This window comes from Heptranchias perlo, chromosome 1 (genome assembly GCF_035084215.1).
Source record: "Heptranchias perlo isolate sHepPer1 chromosome 1, sHepPer1.hap1, whole genome shotgun sequence".
Taxonomy (NCBI): Eukaryota; Metazoa; Chordata; class Chondrichthyes; order Hexanchiformes; family Hexanchidae; genus Heptranchias; species Heptranchias perlo.
The window spans coordinates 141,736,336-141,756,192 of NC_090325.1; the positions used below are offsets into that span (position 1 = coordinate 141,736,336).

The following is a 19,857-nucleotide window of genomic DNA, read 5'->3' on the forward strand; positions in this document are numbered from 1 at the left end:
AATTGAGATAAACTAAAGATGATATTTTCACAAAAGCCATGATTGATTTTTCTTTGCAAATATTGGGTTTTACATGTAAAGAGGCTGGGAGTCATCCATGTGTTTGTATTTGTAATCACTAAATAACTTTTTTCCTCTTGTCCCACAAATGTTCCTTTTTGAAAAAACATTAAAGCAGTTCACTGTAGAAAATACATTTGCCATTGATTTTGCTGTTCAATAAATTTGGGTGAATAAATTAGTAATTTGGTAAGTTACCTAATCACTACTTCCTAATTTACCTGAATGTGTTTTACTATTTTTAACCTTAATGCTGTCCTGCAGTATGGCCCTCAGTTTCTCAATAACAAAAATTATAACAGATGCTAGAGTCCCTACAACAATTTTTTGGTGTGAATTTTTGTGCTGGCCAATCTGAGGGATATTAACAGTGAAGGTTAACACTGAGGAATGAAACCTTTTCCATTTCAGGTACCCATTGTCAGCATGGAGTACCCCCAGCTGATGTACAGAATGGTTGGATTCAGTGTATTTTCCAACCTAATCAGAGGAGCATTCCCTACTGCATCAGTGTGATCTTTTTCTATTTCCCACACCAACTATCCTGTGGTTTGAGTAAGGTCGGAAATCAGTGCTGAATTGGTGCAGTTTTGTGTTTGAGCCCATGCCCGCTAGGTACTTGATTTGATTTTGTCCAAAGCTTCATGTAGGACACTTAGAATGGGCCAATAAATGGGATTTTAATATCATCAATCTGTGGTAGATTCGGACATAGGCTAGTTTCTATCTCACTATGTCATCCAGCCCTCAATTATATTTAAATACTTGCAATTTTTTTAATGTTCTACTTTCTTCATTTCCCCAAAAGTTATCTCCCTGTATTCACACTATATTGATCAGGATGGTATTATGTTCCACTCTGTAGACATCTACTTTATGTAAATGAAAATGATTCTTGGATGACCCAGCGAGAAGTGCAATTCAATGCTGGAGGGAATATTTCCTTAGTAATTGGCCGCCTTTGCCTGACAAACAAAAAAAAATGAAAGGTGACTATTGGATTTTGAAGTATATTAACTGAGTTACAGAAAAAAAATCTTTGAAAAGGAGGGATGGAATGCTGTTTTGAATGTTCAGAAGTTAAGGACCGTGTGGAACAGTGGGTTAGCCCACTTTCCTCTGCTTGAACTGAGTTTGAATCTATTTCGGAGTAATAGGATAAACATTTCTTTGTGAGGGTTATCTATGCGACAAATGTGAGAGGCCCAACCCACCCAACGTCTGCCTATGCTTTATTTGATTTTGGAATGCTCGATCCAGCCAGTGCAAACATTTCGTGGCACTGACGTAGTTCATCTTGATCACATTTGCCCAATTCATCCATCGGGTGATTTGTTTTTGGCACGGTTTACTGCAGATATCTATATGACTGTGCTGAGGGTAACCAGTTTTAGCGTTAATTTGTACGAAATTATAGGCATTTTTGTGCTATAGACCCAGGTCTACCGAGAACTGGGATGAAATTACTCATATTTCGCATGGGATCCTTATAGCCAGCATTGAGAGGAAATGTATTATCTGTTGTCTGGTGGCATGTGCTGCAGCTCAAAAGTGGAGTTTGATCTCTCAGCAGGGCATTGTTTATACAATGGTGATATTTGTGCCTTTCTGATATGTAGGACCAGAAAGAGAAGAGAAATATTTTCAATATGATCCTTGCTAAGGAACACTGCATGTGTGCTTGAGTATGTGTAGAGCTGTGTTTCTGGTAGATGATTATTAATATTACCAGAGCACAGGTGGGTTGTCTCGAAGTAACATTGAAAAGACTGAAAAATAAAAAATCTCTAGGAGGTGCAGTGAACTGGAAAGGCACTTTGAAAATATGGCTTTCCACTGGGCTGCATCTGCCGTGGATCTCGGGTGACTTCGTACTTGAACTGTAGTGCCACTTTTGGGTTGACATGGACCTGAAACTGCTTCGTGTTGACACAAAGTGGCAATATAACTATAGCCTTCTCTTTTCGCTCCCTTCCCTGTGAAGTATAAGCCTAATTCTACCTTTTCATAGTTTAGGAGGACAAATGAAAACTTGGCTGTTCAAGTCCATTTAATGCATATTTTACACTAAGACGTGATGAAATAAATTGAGAATATAAACTTGCAATTGTGTGTTTTTATTCCTGCTTTCATGTGTCAATCTAATAATATTTTGCAGTGAGTGTGTGTGAAAATAGAAATTGGAGTAGCTGATTCGGCCCATTGAGTCTGCTCCACTTTTTTTTATTTGTTCATGGGATGTGGGCGTCGCTGGTAAGGCCAGCATTTATTGCCCATCCCTAATTGCCCTTGGGAAGGTGGTGGTGAGCTGCTTTCTTGAACTGCTGCAGTCCGTGTGGTGAAGGTTCTCCCACAGTGCTGTTAGGTAGGGAGTTCCAGGATTTTGACCCAGCGACGATGAAGGAACGGCGATATATTTCCAAATCGGGATGGTGTGTGACTTGGAGGGGATTGTGCAGGTGGTGTTCCCATGTGCCTGCTGCCCTTGTCCTTCTAGGTGGTAGAGGTGACGGGTTTGGGAGGTGCTGCCGAAGAAGCCTTGGCGAGTTGCTGCAGTGCATCCTGTAGATGGTACACACTGCAGCCACGGTGCGCCAGTGGTGAAGGGAGTGAATGTTTAGGGTGGTGGATGGAGTGCCAACCCAGTGGGCTGCTTTGTCCTCGATGGTGTTGAGTTTCTTGAGTGTTGTTGGAGCTGCACTCATCCAAGCAAGTGGAGAGTATTCCATCACACTCCTGACTTGTGCCTTGTAGATGGTGGAAAGGCTTTAGGGAGTCAGGAGGTGAGTCACTCACCGCAGAATACCCAGCCTCTGACCTGCTGTTGTAGCCACAGTATTTGTGGCTGGTCCAGTTACGTTTCTGGTCAATGGTGACCTCCAGGATGTTGATGGTAACGCTGTTGTATGTCAAGGGGAGGTGGTTAGACTCTCTCTTGTTGGAGATGGTCATTGCCTGGCACTTATCTGGCGCGAATGTTACTTGCCACTTATGAGCCCAAGCCTGGATGTTGTCCACGTCTTGCTGCATGCGGGTACGGACTGCTTCATTATCTGAGGGGTTGCGAATGGAACTGAACACTGTGCAATCATCAGTGAACATCCCCATTTCTGACCTTATGATGGAGGGAAGGTCATTGATGAAGCAGCTGAAGATGGTTGGGCCGAGGACACTGCTCTTGGTTACAGATCTGAGGTTACAGATTGTGCTGGAATACAGTGCTGCTGCTAATGGCCCACAGCGCCTCATTGATGCCCAGTTTTCAGTTGCTAGATCTGTTCTGAATCTATCCCATTTAGCACGGTGGTAGTGCCAGACAACATGTTGATGGTGTCCTCAGTGTGAAGACGGGACTTCATCTCCACAAGGACTGCATGGTGGTCACTGCTACCAATACTGTCATGGACAGATGAATCTGTGACAGGTAGATTGGTGAGGACGAGGTCAAGTAGTTTTTTCCCTCATGTTGGTTCGCTCACCACCTGCCGCAGGCCCAGTCTGGCAGTTATGTCCTTTAGGACTCGGCCAGCTTGGTCAGTAGTGGTTCTCTGGGCCACTCTTGGTGATGGATATGGAAGTCCCCCACCGAGAGTACATTCTGTGCCCTTGCTACCCTCAATGCTTCCTCCAAGTGGTGCTCAACATGGAGGAGGACTGATTCATCAGCTGAGGGAGGGCGTTAATCAGCAGAAGGTTTCCTTGCCCATGTTTGACTTGATGCCATGAGATTTCATGGGGTCCGGACTCAATGTTATGTTGAGGACTTTCAGGGCCACTCCTTCCTGACTGTATACCACTGTACCGCCACCTCTGGTGTGTCTGTCCTGCCGGTGGGACAGGACATAACCAGGGATGGTGATGGAAGAGTCTGGGATGTTGGCTGAAAGGTATGATTCTGTGAGTATGGCTATGTCAGACTGTTGCTTTACTAGTCTGTGGGACAGCTCTCCCAATTTTGGAACAAGTCCCCAGATGTTAGTGAGGAGGACATGGCAAGGTCGACTGGAGTTGGCTTGCCTTTGTAGTGTCCGGTGCCTAGTGGTCTGATGCTGGGTGGTCCGTCCGGTTTTATTCTTCTTGTGACTTTCTGTAGCGAGATGGTACAACTGAGTGACTTGCTGGGCCATTTCAGAGGGCGATTAAGAATCAACCACATTGCTGTGGGTCTGGAGTCACATATAGGCCAGACCGCATAAGGACGGCAGGTTTCCTTCCCTAAAGGACATTAATGAACCATATGGGTTTTTACGACAATCCGGTAGTTTCATGGCCACCAGTAGTTTTTTTAATTCCAGATTTTATTTAATTAATTGAATTTAAATTCCCGAGCTGCCGTGGTGGGATTTGAATTCATGACTCCGGATCATTCGTCCAGTCCTCTAGATTACTAGTCCAGTAACATAACCACTATGGTACCATACCCAAGGTTGACCTTCATCTTATCAGCTCTATCTTTTTGTTTTGAATCCCCACTCTTGCTCCATATCCCTTAATATCCTTATTTTCCAAGTATCTGTCGCCTTCAAACTCCTCAAATGATTCTGCTTCTACAGCATTTCAAATTCCAGAACTCTGTGCTCCATTCTTGTTCCATTTGTTTTTTAAAACCTGCACACAGGAATTCTTAATTAGTCTTCACATGTGATATGAAAGTAAGTGGGTTATTTTTAACCCAGAAGCAGTGCTTTTTAATCCCGATTTCTATGACTGCAGATCATTAGCAATTGTAATAAAAGAACACGAGGCTATTTTCCCCACTATTTCTATTTGAATTTTTTGAATTAGGAGTAGCCATTTCTATTTCCTGTAATATTGACTTAAAAATATTTTATACTACACGTGCTTGATGTTGTAAATATGATTGATTTTAGAGTGGGGTATGGAAAGTAATTCAGCTTGTACAATGTTCTCATTTGATTTATCTGTTGAGTTGAAATTGTGCAAAAAAAGTCTCGTGCTGTTTTATTAAAAATTGCTTCATTTGCATTGCTGGGTAACTTGAATATTTTTCAAGCAAAAACAGAGTTGGAATTAACAGGAGTAGACTGTAATTTCAAACATATAACCCAGTTGCCCGTGGGAGTTTTTAGTGTTACATCTTTCTGATTATTATTTTCTTTATTCACAGCACTTGTATCAGCTATTATGCATATTTGTTCCTCCCAACCCCTCGTTTTCCTAAAAATACTGTTCAATCATATCTTGTTCGAGGGGATTAGATTTTTCTTTGTTTCGTGGTATATGGCTGCCAACCACTTGTGCCAACTTATTGTAACTCTAGGTTACAGTAATGCCATTACTTTGCTAGCGTTTTCCTTTTTCCCTCCCCCAAATCCCTAATCAAAAAGACTGTAGCCAAATAATTTGAAAGGTTTTGCAGTGTTACACATCAAGATCTGTGAATTTCCTATAAAAAAACCAAAGAAACTCAATTGCAATTTTATTGTACAGTTTGATAGATTTCCTGCCACCTTTGCAGCAGCTAAGCTGTTTGTCACTGTAATCCACTCCTCCCACAGCTACATCACACTCATTAATGCATGGTGGCTTTCCTGACACTTCTGCACTATTCCCCTTTTCTGTACAATTTGCCATAGTCAGCATTTAAAGGTTTTGAAAAATGGCATTTTATCCTGTTGCTTCTCAAACCACACCCTTTGGATGCCATAATCTTATTCCTGTTTAACATTATATTAAACATTGGGCCTATGCATAATGCAAGGCAGTTTTTAAACCTTTTAAGTTTATAACTGTGCAAACAGGACCCTGCACACACACATGAAGGGATTTAAAAATCTAATATTTTTAAATCAAAATTAAGGGGTACAGTGCAGATTCATCAGAATGATATTGGGGCTTAAAGGGTTAAATTATGAGGACAGGTTGCATAAACTTGGCTTGAATTCCCTTGAGTCTGGAAGATCTAATTGAGGTGTTTAAAATGATAAAAGGATTCGATAAGGTGGATACAGAGAAACAATTTTCTCTGGTGGGAGAATCTAGAACAAGGTGGCATAATCATAACATTTGAGCCAGCCCATTTAGAAGCAAAATCAGGAAGCACTTCTTCACATGAATGGAAGTAGAAATCTGGAACCCTTTCTCTTCTCTTACCGCCCCCCCCCCCCAAAAAAAAAAGCTGGATGCTGTCAATTGAAATTTTCAAGGTTGAGATCGATAGAACTTTGTTAGGTAAGGGTATCAAGTGATGTAGAGCAAAGGTGGGTAAATGGAGTTGACGTACAGATCAGCCATGATCTAATTGAATGGCGGAACAGGCTCGAGGAGCTGAATGACCTTCTCCTCTTCCTATGTAAAAAAAAATTAGGATTGTCCCAAAGTGGAAACATTCCACAGTAACATATGAGTTCTATCAACACTCATTTTCTACCGTTAATGCTGCTGTATGAAATAATGTTCATGCTTCCTTTGTATGGTACAGAGGTTGTTCGCTGAATGTTTTGTATTGGCGCATGAATGCTGATATATCAAAATGTGCACGAGCATTACTGTCTACATAGGCAGTGAATTATTCAGGCCAAACATTTTACTTCCAATAGGTGCCAACCATTTAACAAAAACTTAAAATTACAAATGGAATGGCTTATTGAATCTTTGCTGTAAGATTGTTTTCTCCATCAAAATATGTTTGAAGTAATTACCTTCAAAGAGTAAGAATTCTACAAACAGACTGTCCGTATCAGCTACAACACATGAAAAGAACAATCTTTTCTTGTTGTAATCAAATAACTCAAATGTTGAATGATCTTACCAGTGAAATCAATATGGTAGTGATAGCAGAAATAAAACAACAATTTCCCCAAAATTCTATTTTTATTGGTGAAGTATCTATAGTTGTACTGTTCTGGTGATCTATTGCAAAGCAACTTTGAAAATTAATTTGTATTGTCTGCAGCTGCACTTCATATTTTACAGTGCATTTCCATTTGTATTATGTTTCACATGCACACCATAACCAGGTTATTCATAGTTGTAATAAAAACAGAAAATGCTGGAAAAGCTCAGCAAGTGAGGCAGCATCTGTAGAGGAAGAAGCAGAGTTAACGTTTGTGTTCTGACGAAAGGTCTTTGACCTGAAACGTTAACTTTGTTTGTTTCTCAGCAGATGCTGCCTCGCTTGCTGAGCTTTTCCAGCATTTTCTGTTTTTATTTCAGATTTCCAGCATTCGCAGCATTTTGCTTTTGTATTCATAGTTGTATGTTCTTCAAATTAATTTTTATTGTGTCCTGTTTTATTTTGGTCATCCGCCATTGTGCACCAACCCTAGGTGACAAGGCAGATGAGCAATCGGTTCACGGGGTGTCCACAAGGCAATGGAGACCAGCCACTCATTTATGCGTAAGAATGACCTGGGGTGAATCTCCTATCCAGATCTGATAACTGTCTAGATTGTGTGGAGGGGGGAAGGAAATACCTTAGATGGAGGCCATTGCATCTTGGGTAATATTGGAAACTCAGTGGCATGAAATTTCATGGATGTGAGTCCAGGTGACACCTTGTAACTAATGTTCTAACTTGCTATGTTACCCTAATTCAAAAATTAAATCTCTTAAATGCACACGATGAAAACATTTGGTTGATTTCAACACCAATACATCTGTTTTTAAAAAAAAAAATTGTAGTTGAGTTTCTGTTTAAAACAGTGTCATCAGGAACTACAGAAGGACATCTGACTATTTTAATGAAGAAACTATTGAAAGACAAAGTTTAAAAAAAAATGGTCCTGAGGATAGCACCTTTCTGGTTCAAGTTGTGGTCGATTTTCCCTCTAATTTTCTGCAGTTTTTTTATTTCAAAATTTTGCTCCTTCCTACATTTTCCTTTTTTCCCCACCCAAAAAAATGAGTGTACCATTTCCTGGCTAAGCTTTGCTCTGCTCTTGAGTCTCTGGTAACGATATTCTTGCTGGTCCTGGGGTATAAGATACCCAGTTTAACAGTACTATTGATTATTTTTTCTTTGTCTTCCTTTCTAATTGGGAAAGGCGTAAACCTGTCACCATGCTGTCTAAGTTGTACTGATTCTTTTCTCTGTGCTTGCCACCTAAGATCATATTTGACTTTAATTCTGCCTGACATAATAGTGTTCCTTTTTTTACTATAAAGCTTTAGCCATCAGGGCAGTAGAGGAACTTGACGCTGTTGCATTCATTCCACCGGTGAGTCAGCACATGATATAAAAATTAACTAAATGTCATCAAAACAGAACATTTGATTTGTAGCAAATCTAAACAGAAAATGCTGTAAAACACTTAGCAGGTCAGGCAACATCTGTGGAGACAGAAACAGAGTTGACGTTTCAGGTAGATGACCTTTCATCAGAACTGGAAGATATTGGAGATCAACAGTTTTTAAGCAAATACAGAGCCAGGGAAAAGGGATGGGGAGGAGGGGGTAGAAAAGAACAAAGGAGAAGGTCTGTGATAGGGTGGTGAGAGCAGGAGTGATTAAATGAAAAAAGTGATGATGGTGCAAGGCAAAAGTGGGTGGTAATGGGACAAGTAACGAAACAAAAGATGGGTCTAGAGGAGGTGTAATTGGTTACAGCAGAATAATAGAGGGGGAGGAAAGCATGGGAAATCTGGCAAAGGTGAGAAGGCTCCCATGGCCTGGAAATGTGGCGAATAAAGGGGGGTAGACTCCGGAGGTGCGGACCACCCCGTCGGCCATGTACCGATAGGTGATCCCCACCCCAAGCACCAGCCCACACCTCCTCCACTCCCAGTGGCTCTGGTGCAGCCATACTCCATTACCAGTACATACTGTCTGAGAAAATGGGAGCAATGATTCATGGTATCATAGTTGGTACAGTACAGGAGGAGGCCATTTGGCCCATCGTGCCTGTGTCGGCTCTTTGAGAGAGCTATCCATATAGTCTCTTTCCCCATGGCCCTGTGAATTTTTTCCCTTCAAATTTTTATCCCATTCGCTTTTGACAGTTACTATTTAATCTGCTTCCACCACCCTTTCAGGCAGTGCTTTTCAGCGGTTCAAGAAGGCGGCTCACCACCACCTTCTCGAGGACCATTAGGGATGGGCAATAAATGTTGGCCTTGCCAGCGACGCCCACATCCCATGAACGAATAATAAAAAAAAAAAAATTCCAGATCATAACAACTCGCTGCGTAAATAAATGTTTTCTCATGTTGCCTCTGGCTTTTCTGCCAATCACCTTAAATCTGTGTCCTCTGGTTACCGACCCTTCTGCCACTGGAAACTGTTTCTCCTTATTTACTGATTCAAAACCGTTCATGGTTTTGAACACCTCTATTAAATCTCCCCTTAACCTTCTCTGTTTCAAGTAAAACAATCCCACCGTCTCCAGTCTCTCTACATAACTGGAATCCCTCATCCCTGGCACCATTCTAGTAAATCTCTTCTGCGCCCTCTCTAAGGCCGTGGCATTCTTCCTAAAGTGTGGTGCCCAGAATTGAACATAATACTCCAGCTCAGGCCTAACCAAAATGTTCCATGTAGCCTACGAAAAGGCAGGCATAGCTAGGCCCCATATGGGTTCCCCTAGCATCACCTTTTATTTGGAGGAAGTGAGTAGAGTTAAAGGAAAAGTTGCTCAAATGTAAGAACAAGTTCAGGCGGAGGAAGGTGGTGGTGAATGGGGACTGGTTAGGCCGCTGTTCAGGGAAGAAGCAGAGGGTCCACAGGCTGTCCTGGCAGGGGATGGAGGTGTAGAGGTACTGGACATCCATGATGAAAATGAGATGGCTAGGGCCAGGAAACTGGGAATAGTTAAAGCGGCAGAGGGTGTTGGAAGAGACTGGACAAGGGGAGAAAAAAAGAGTAGAGATAGGAAGAAATAAGTTTCTTGGGGCAGAAACAGGCTGGAAAGCTGGGTTTACCAGGGCAGTCCTGTTTGTGGATCTTGGGAAGGAGTTAAAAGCTGGCTGTGCGGGGTTGGGGGACTGAGGTTGGAGGCTGTAGCGCAAAGAACTCGAGGAGATGAGGTCGGTGACAGTCTGGGAAACGATGGCTTGACCAGTGGTAGGGTCATGATCCAGGAGGAAATATAAGAGTTGTTCAGCCTCTGCAAGGTTGAGGTCTGTTCGCCAAACAACAGCAGCAGCGCCTTGTCAGCAGGTATAATGACAATGCCAGGGTTGGACCTGAGAAAATGGACTGCTGCAATTTCGGGGGGAGATAGATTAGAGTGAGTGAGAGGAGTAGAGAAATTGAGACGGCCGATGTCATGTTGGCAGTTCCCATTGAAAAGATCAAGGAGGGTAAGAGGCCAGAGGGAGAGGTCCAGGTGGAAGAAGAATTCTGAAGACTGGAGGACCAGGACAGCTCTGAAATAAAGTGAGTTGGTGCTGCTGAAGAGAAAGGTTGAGAGAGTGCATTTGACGACACGTAGCATTAAGTGTGGATCACAGGAAGCGGTGAGAGCAGTGGTTCGAGAAACACTGAATATCGTGGAGCTATCTGTGATCAAGGGTGGAAGCGAAACATGAAGGTTGGAATTTAAGCTGCAATCCAGGTGGAATAATTCAGAGATGGAGACTGTTGCTGAGGAAAGAGATGTGATTGTGAAAGCGAGTTTTAGCAGACACATTATCAAACACGAGAAGGGGAACAGAAAGTAATGAAGGTGAAAAAGGTAAAAGAGACAAACTGGAATCCCTTCAGAGAGAAGAGCAGAACTTCAAGGTGGGGATTTCTGGAATAGAAGTGGCAGGGAATTAACACACAAACAAAAGCAAAGGAAGGACAAAGGAGAAAGTCTGTAATAGGGTGGCGGGCATGAGTGATTAAATGACAAAAGGGATGATGGTGCATTTTGTAGCATTGCGTAAGTCTAAAACCTCAATGAGCTCTGAAAATAATATTAATACACAAGGCATGTGTGGACAAGCACACGAAACAGTGTTCATACTTTTGCAGATACTAAATCGAATCACTTAATAGTGGAAAAATCTTTACTGAATTTTCATTTTTTTGTGCTCATCAGATGAGGGATATGAGTGTTGCAAAGTTGAATACTTATTTGGGCATCTTGGGTCTTATAATTGGCACGGTGAAGAATGTAATATTTTAAATCAGTGGTTTTCAAAGTTTTCTGTATGCGAGAACCCTGCAAGTGTTGTCACACTCCAGAGGATCCCTGTCCTCACTTCCGAAAACTACCCAAAATAAGACTACTATCGTTACAAAATTTGTTTCAATAGTACAAATCAACAGGATTCTGGTGCTATTAAGTCAGTAGACACACAAAAAAAACCATGATTCAGGTGGACACAAATCTGATGATATCTGGCACCCAGTGTGATTTCCCCAGCTCTTGGACCTTCAAGTGTCCTGCAATGCTAGTCTGAAAACCTGTTTGAAACAGTGTGTTTAAATATCTTGCTTTCAAGGTGGCATTGTTATTTGTACCTTTTTAATACATTTAATTCAGCAGTTATGTCGTATTAAGTGTGTCTGCTCATGGTGGTCTAACTGAAATCAGAACTCTGGTGTTAAGAATTGCAGATGAAAAGCCATGTCTCACCACTCTGTGGTGCCATGCACTGGTACATCTTGTCAGTGCTGTGTATTAGTATTTTTAAAAAAAAGACTGGTTAAATTTGAACTTTTTAGAAGCAATAATTTATTAGAAGAGATTGCAAAATGTTATTGGGTTTAAAAAAAAAACTAATTAAAACCACTCCTGTTCATATGTTAAAATACCCTTTCTGTTAATTAGTAAATGTTGGATGTCAAATTATGTTGGGAGTAATGGAGCACCAGAAAATTCTGATTGTTAGCACGGCAATATATTTTGTCTGTACTTTCAGAAGAAGTCTTTGCTGTGCAAACAGCTATGGATTAGCAATCAAGTGATTGGGAAGATTAATGACTACCCATGTAGCTAGCTAATTTAGAACAATATCTGCTAATTAATTGCAAATTATCTGCTTTTACTGTTAAGCCTCCAGGAAAAAGGGAAAAATGCATACTAGTTAGATTTTTGTTCCATAGACAGATTTGGTGTTGACAAGTTATTCGTATACATTTCGATTTATTTAAAAGAAACCCAATGTCAGTACTGAAAATACTCTTGCTTTTGCCATGATAATTTAGACTGAGTCTTGACAAACATACTGTTGTAATTTTTGTTTCGTGGTCGTGAAGAAAGAGGAGTCTGATCCATTGAACTTGCATGCCTTTTTAAAGTTTGGATTTAATCATTTTGTTGCCTGTTTTCTTAAACTGATTTCTGCCTTTTTAAGTTAGTTTTGTGCAGGAGAAGGATACATTTTGTTTTGATGGCAGTGATTTGGCATATTGAAAGTTTTTGATAAAGTAGCTAATATGCAGGTTCAGTCTTTTTAAAATACCGTTGGTGTCATTGTCCCCAGATCTTAATCAAAATTTTCCTGCAGATTATATTTTCCTGACTGGTTTTGTGTTTGGTCAAGAGTGAAATTGCACCAAGATGAAAACACCAATCTGCTAAGTAGTCATTACGTTTGTTTAATTGCACTTGGGTCAGACTGGTATGCACCAATAATTCAATTGTGCCCTCTGCAGCAGATCCATGTACTGAAAGTGCTGGTGTGTATGTACCTTGCTGTTTTCTGTACCTTGCATTCTCTGAGATTTAAAAAAAATCCACAGCAACTTGTTAATGGGTTATAATAATAGGTCACTAAGATGCATCACTGTTGGTTCTTTTCTTGCAGATTAACCATGACTTTCTTTCCCTTTTTTATACGTGTATAAGGTTATTTTCCTGCTAAATAAGGAAACACTGCAGTATTTGCAGGCCTCATTTTCTGCTGTTGCTTTTCATGTTCCATGTTCAAAAAAAAATGGTTATACATTAAATTCTGTGCATTGAGCATGTGTTTGTTGAAAACTATTAAGTACCTGTTACTCCTGTGGGTGGTGCTGCGATGGGCCTGTTCAGTGTTAAGGGTGTCATGCTGTGACACACAATAACTGCTAATTACTGTATATCACAGAGTGTACATTCCGGCCACTGTTTCTACAAATCATTTAAAATGCTTTTTGAATTTTTTTCATCTTTTCCATTTTTTCCCTTAGTACATGAAATATCTAATGTTCAAAATAGGCATTTAACAAAATTAAAAGAATCAAGAAATCATTTTGTAGTAACATGATTAAATGTAAATTGAATTGTCTATTTTGGTTTCTTTTAATGGCTTCATATAAGTTTTTACTTGAAGGCCTCAGTCTCTCCCAAAAGGCTAGGCTTGGAGCTGACATTGCTGCCCAGATATGTGATGCTGAATTTGGATTGTGTAGTGTGCCTCATTTCCCAAGATGCATCAGCACCATTCAGCCAGTTATTCTGATGGAATATTTTTATTTAGCTGCTAGCACTTTTTACACAGTAGCTTTTCTACAAATAATTTTGAAAAGCAAGAGAAGAATTTCAAAAGCTTTATTGAAGTAAAATTTATATATTTTTAAAAAGAGGCTGTGTATGTGTGAGGGATAGGGAAAATGAGTGAATTCACTTCTGATCACAAAGCTGTTACTTTCGTTTTCTACAAACTTCAGAAAGTGCAGTAAGCTTGGGGGAGAAACAAGGAATAAGCCGGGAGAGTGAAGGGATGGAAGGAAAAGGAGGAGATAGTGGAAAGGTGAAGGAATGGATATGTGATTGGAGGTAGAGAATGGGGGAGGGGGGGGGTAGCACGAGTAATTAGAGGAGGGAATGTGTCGAGAGCTGATTTATGATTGTATTCATCACATTTTTATATAATTCAGATATGAGGGAAGCGAATTATTCCTTTTTAAGACATTCATTTTTAAAAAATCTTTCATTTTTGAGTGCAAAATTCCAGTTGTATGCAGAAGTGATTAGAGTTCATGGGCAGGATTAACTGTCTATAAATATACTGATCAATATTGTCTGGTTGGTGGAAAAGTCATGTCAGCAGATTTCTGGGCACTTGCATTCTGTAAGTTTGTGGACACTTTTGAAAAGCTGATGGTATAACTACATTGGTTTTATTCAGAAGATCTGCAAAGGGACAATTAGGTTAATATTGACAGGGTTAACAAAATGCACTTCCGGAACAAGAGAGCATAATCTTAAAATTAGAGCTAGGCCGTTTAGGAATGAAATCAGGAAGCACTTTTTCCACACGCAGTGGTGGCATTCTGGGACTTGCTCCCCAAAAAGCTGTGGATGCTGGGTTAATTGAAATTTTCAACACTGAGATTGATAGATTTTTTGTTATGTAAGGGTTCAAGGGATATGGACCAAGAGGAGTAAATGGAGTTGAAGTACGGATTGGTCATGATCTAATGGAATGGCGGAACTGTCTTGAGGGGCTGAATGGCCTACTCCTGTTCCTATAACAGTATAGACGGCAGGTCATATCCCTAGTGTTTTCAGCATCAATGATCCCATCACTTCAAACTGCAACTTTGCATCAGCAAGGCTGTTGGCAATCTATATAATTTGAGGTAAGGATTTCTCCAAAGCTTAATTACATGTAGAATCTAATCATCACAAGACAGTAACACTCAGTTGGATGTTTACCTGGGTTATCAAGACTAAATAGTGTAATGAAACTAGAGGTAGTAAGCAATCATACAACTACAGAATCCTTTCTGCCTCATCCTTGGAAAAACACTTGGTTTTCATTAAAACACCTTTACCAAATTTGGATAGTGCACACAAAGGAATATACTGCAATCTGAAATGACTATGATCACTTGTATTATAGAATCATACAGCACAGAAGAAGGCCGTTCGGCTCATTGTGTCTGTGCCGGCTCTCTGAAAGAGCTTTCCAATTAGTCCCACTCCCTTACCCTTTCCCCAAAGCCCTGCAAATTTTTCGCCTTCAAGTATTTATCCAATTCTCTTTTGAAAGTTATTACTGAATCTGCTCTCACCACCCTTTCAGGCAGTGCATTCCAGATCATCATAACTTTCTCTGTGTTAAAAAAAAAGTATCCTCATCTCTCCTCTGGTTCTTTTGCCAATTACCGTAAATGAGAACATAAGAACATAAGAAATAGGAGCAGGAGTAGGCCAATCGGCCCCTCGAGCCTGCTCCGCCATTCAATAAGATCATGGCTGATCTGATCCCAACCTCAAATCTAAATTCATGTCCAATTTCCTGCCCGCTCCCCGTAACCCCTAATTCCCTTTACTTCTAGGAAACTGTCTATTTCTGTTTTAAATTTATTTAATGATGTAGCTTCCACAGCTTCCTGGGGCAGCAAATTCCACAGATCTACTACCCTTTGAGTGAAGAAGTTTCTCCTCATCTCAGTTTTGAAAGAGCAGCCCCTTATTCTAAGATTATGCCCCCTAGTTCTAGTTTCACCCATCCTTGGGAACATCCTTACCGCATCCACCCGATCAAGCCCCTTCACAATCTTATATGTTTCAATAAGATTGCCTCTCATTCTTCTGAACTCCAATGAGTAGAGTCCCAATCTACTCAACCTCTCCTCATACGTCCACCCCCTCATCCCTGGGATTAACCGAGTGAACCTTCTTTGTACTGCCTCGAGAGCAAGTATGTCTTTTCTTAAGTATGGAGACCAAAACTGTATTCCAGGTGCGGTCTCACCAATACCTTATATAACTGCAGCAATACCTCCCTGTTTTTATATTCTATCCCCCTAGCAATAAAAGCCAATTCCGTTGGCCTTCTTGATCACCTGCTGCACCTGCAAACTAACTTTTTGATTTTCTTGCACTAGGACCCCCAGATCCCTTTGTACTGCAGTACTTTCCAGTTTCTCGCCATTAAGATAATAACTTGCTCTCTGATTTTTCCTGCCATAGTGCATAACCTCACATTTTCCAATATTGTATTGCATCTGCCAAATCTCCGCCCACTCACCCAGCCTGTCTATATCCCCTTGTAGGTTTTTTATGTCCTCCTCACTCTCTACTTTCCCTCCCATCTTTGTATCATCTGCAAACTTTGATATGTTACACTCGGTCCCCTCCTCCAAATCATTAATATAGATTGTAAAGAGTTGGGGACCCAGCACCGACCCCTGCGGAACACCACTGGCTACAGGTTGCCAGTCCGAGAATGTACCATTTATCCCAACTCTCTGCTTCCTGTTGGATAACCAATCCTCCACCCATGCCAGAATATTACCCCCAATCCAGTGATTCTTTATCTTGAGCAATAATCTTTTATGTGGCACCTTGTCGAATGCCTTCTGGAAGTCCAAATACACTACGTCCACTGGTTCCCCTTTATCCACCCTGTATGTTATATCCTCAAAGAACTCAAGCAAATTTGTCAGACACGACTTCCCCTTTGTAAAGCCATGCTGACTTTGTCCTATTATCTGTGTCCTCTGGTTACCGACCCCTTTGCCAGTGGAAACAGTTTCTCCTTATTTACTCTATCAAAACCCTTTAGAACACCTCTATTAAATGTCCCCATGACCTTCCCTACTCTAAGGAGAACAACTCCAGCTTCTCTAGTCTCTCCACGTAACTGAAGAAGTCCTGCATCCCTGGTACCATACTTGCAAATCTCCTCTAAGGCCTTGATGTCCTTTCTGAAGTGTGGTGCCCAGAATTGGACACAATACTCCAGCTGGGGCATAACCTGTGTTTTATAAGGGTTTAGCATAACTTAATTGCTTTTGTACTCAATGCCTCTGTTTATAAAGCCAAGTACCCTGTTATATTTTAGTATTTTTTTCTTGTCTGCTACTTATTTTTTTCAGGTCACTTATGAAATACACAAGGAGAGCTTGGCCAGAATGTTTGAAGAGTACCAAAGACAAGATGAAAATGCAAGGCAAACTTCGACTGTTAGAACCATCTCTGAGGTTAGCGGCGCACAAGAAGCCACAGTTGAGAAAGATATTTTTGAGGTTAAGCATGTACCTAATTCGGAAAATGTTGACAAGCAATTAGAAAAAACAGAAGTTTTCAAGTTTGAACAGCAATCTGAAGGTGACCAGGAAACCAGTGCTGTAGCCACAGAAGTACAGCAGACAAATTTGGAACAGACCGACAAAACAAAAGAAGCAACTGTATCATCTAATGGTACTGAAGTAGAAAGGCCAGCAGCAGAAGTAGATCAGATATCAAATAAACTACGAGATTCTTTGGAAAGTTCCAAAGTGGAGAAATCTGAAGCAGCTGAAGTGTGCGTGGAGGATATGGAGTGTTCAGCTGTGTCCTCAACTGAACATTCAGCTAGTTCGATGCAGACTTTCGTGGAGGAAATTACTTCAGTTCCCTCTGAGTCAATCGATGAGAAAATAGCAATAGAAAATACTGCAAATGAACAAGAACGCAATGTTGCATTAGGACCATGTGATCCAAAGGTTGATGAGGTAGAATCTTCAAGCAATGGGCAGCATGAGAACAGTTTAAATAGTAGTCAAGAGAAGAATGCCACAGAGCTTCAGGCCGTTTCTCAAGAACTGGATGATAGTACTTTGACATTTGCATCAAAAGACAATGCAAGCTGTTCAGAAGCAATTTCAAATCATTCTGCATCTGTACCAGATGAAGTGGTGATCAAAGTCAGACAAGAGATGGCAAAATTGCAATCAGAAACAACTACTGTTCCAAAGCAGACAGATAGCCACACTACTGGAACTAGCATTCATAACAGTAATAACCTGGACAAAGATATTGGAACAACTGCTTCAAAGACGAGAGAGTTGAGAGTCCCATCTGCTAAGGAAATTGCTAGACTGGATGTGTCGAGTGTTGCATCTGATACTGAGAGGTTGGAACTTAGAGCAAGTATAAGTCAGGAATCTACAAATGTACCGAAGTCTCCCATTCAGGTAATAAACTTTATTGTAATTGAAAGTTAAAAGGACAATCCCACTTTCCTTATCGTGGAATAAGCAGAATGACAATAACAAATTTTTCTCCATTTTATTGGGGGATGGAGGTACGGGCAAAGGGAATAAAATCAGTGATTCTGTCTGTTAAAATAATGACAAAGTCTCACCTTTACATGTTCAGTAACTTTGAGAGATGTTTGCTGTTTTTCAACATTTTTGATTTTATCTGAAACAAAGTAGCTGGAGAGGTTATAAAAACAGAAAATGCTAGAAACACTCAGCAGGCCAGGAAGCATCTATGGAGAGAGAAACAGAGTTAACATTTCAGGTTGATGACCTTTCATCAGTATTTTGCTTTTGTGTTATTTGGAGAGGTTAATTGTTACTGTTGCATAGTTTTTTTTGTGCATACTTCAGCTAAGATGCTGGAAGACAAGCCTGTATTCCCCTTATTTTAAATAGAGTACATGGAACTTCCTACAGTGTTCTGCATTATTATTTTTATTGTAATAAATGAATTAAGGCTGTTCAGTTAATCCAGCCTATAATTGAAATAAAGTTTCCCTTTAAGGAATTTTATGTTTTGACAACTGGTCATGTCGCTTTCTCTTAAGTAAAATGCTTTTAAGAGAATTGAAGGGTCGAATGGTCTCATTAAAGGTACCAATAATCGACAATTAAATATTCATAATTCATCTGCTTTTTAATTAAGTTATTTAATTGTTTTTAGAATGGTTTTAAATTGGAGCATGTGGAAATTAAATTGCTCTACGTGACAGCGTCTTGAATTCAAACTGCAGATAATTTAATGAAAATGATTTAAAGTAAAAATACAGATGGTATGTCCTTTAGCTGTGTTTATTTTAACGGGCCAAGAGGTGACAGTGTCATGTCTGGAGCAAATAAAAACGAGTTACTAGTTACAGTGTTAAGTTAATTTCAGTGGACTGGGGTGTTACCCATTGGTTTTGAATTTTCAAATGTTACAATAGTAAAAAGAAAAACTGATGGATTTTAATATTAGTTTGGTACCAGTGTGCTGTAGGAAATGGCATTTCTGCTAATAAGCTTGAATTTGTAACAAAAACAGAAAATGCTGGAAACACTCAACAGATCAGGCAGTATCTGTGGATCTGTTTCTCTCACCACAGATGCTGTCTAATTGCTGAGTGTTTCCAGCACTTTGTTTTTGTTTCAGATTTCCAGCATCTACAATATTTTGCTGAAGCTTTAATTTGTGATGCTTTCAATTCATCACCTCACTGTTCTCATCACTGCTCCCTATAACCACTAGAACTTCACCCTTGTGTTAAGTAACTCAAAGTTGTCTCCAATTACATTGCTGGGTGGTTTTATACAGATCACGTACAGTGAAAAGATGGGTTTGAAGGGCGGGTACCGTTTCTTGTTCTGTATGTTCCCAACAAATGAAGTTTTCCATACCCCACTTCAACCATCCTTATAGACTGTCTGAGCGACACTGTTACTGCCAATTAATGTTAGCGTTAGGGAATTTAATTTTTTGTTAAATTTCTGGGTAAGCTTGTCCCTTTTCAACTTTGTAACTTTATTTAATTTTTCCTCACCTGACCTCATGCCTGCAGCCAAGATGACAAGGGTGTAGTCTGCTCCCATGCCTTTGTCAGTGATCCTGGTAGCTAGCGATCAGGAAGGGTTGAGGACCATCCAGTTTGAATCTACCTGCCTTTCTCTCCCTGCTTCTTCCTCTTTTCCCCTCATCTTCGTTAAAGCCTCTATGTAGCATGTTCCAACTCTGTACAGCTGCTGGGAACTGAGATCCAAGCGTATGTCTGTCCTTATTGAATGTTATGCACGTGTCAATTTTGTCATTGACTCAATTTTTTTGGATGTCCTTTGATTATATTACAAGCTTGAATCACTCCATCCCCAACAGCTCCGTTTCATTGTGTGAATACATTTAGCACAAAATTCTGCAATGTGCTTAAAATTGTCAAGGGTTTGATAGTGGTAGTTGATTGTGTTTATAGT

The 19,857-nt window shown here is 40.4% G+C and overlaps 1 protein-coding gene across 1 annotated transcript in view; it reads left to right on the forward strand.

Moving 5' to 3' along the window:
- Positions 1–19,857, forward strand: part of lrba (LPS-responsive vesicle trafficking, beach and anchor containing) — a 753,934-nt gene that overhangs the window by 162,386 nt on the left and 571,691 nt on the right. The window contains exon 22 of the mRNA XM_067992149.1: positions 16,765–17,844. Coding sequence (XP_067848250.1) covers positions 16,765–17,844 — 1,080 coding nt within the window. The remainder of the gene's footprint in view (positions 1–16,764; positions 17,845–19,857) is intronic.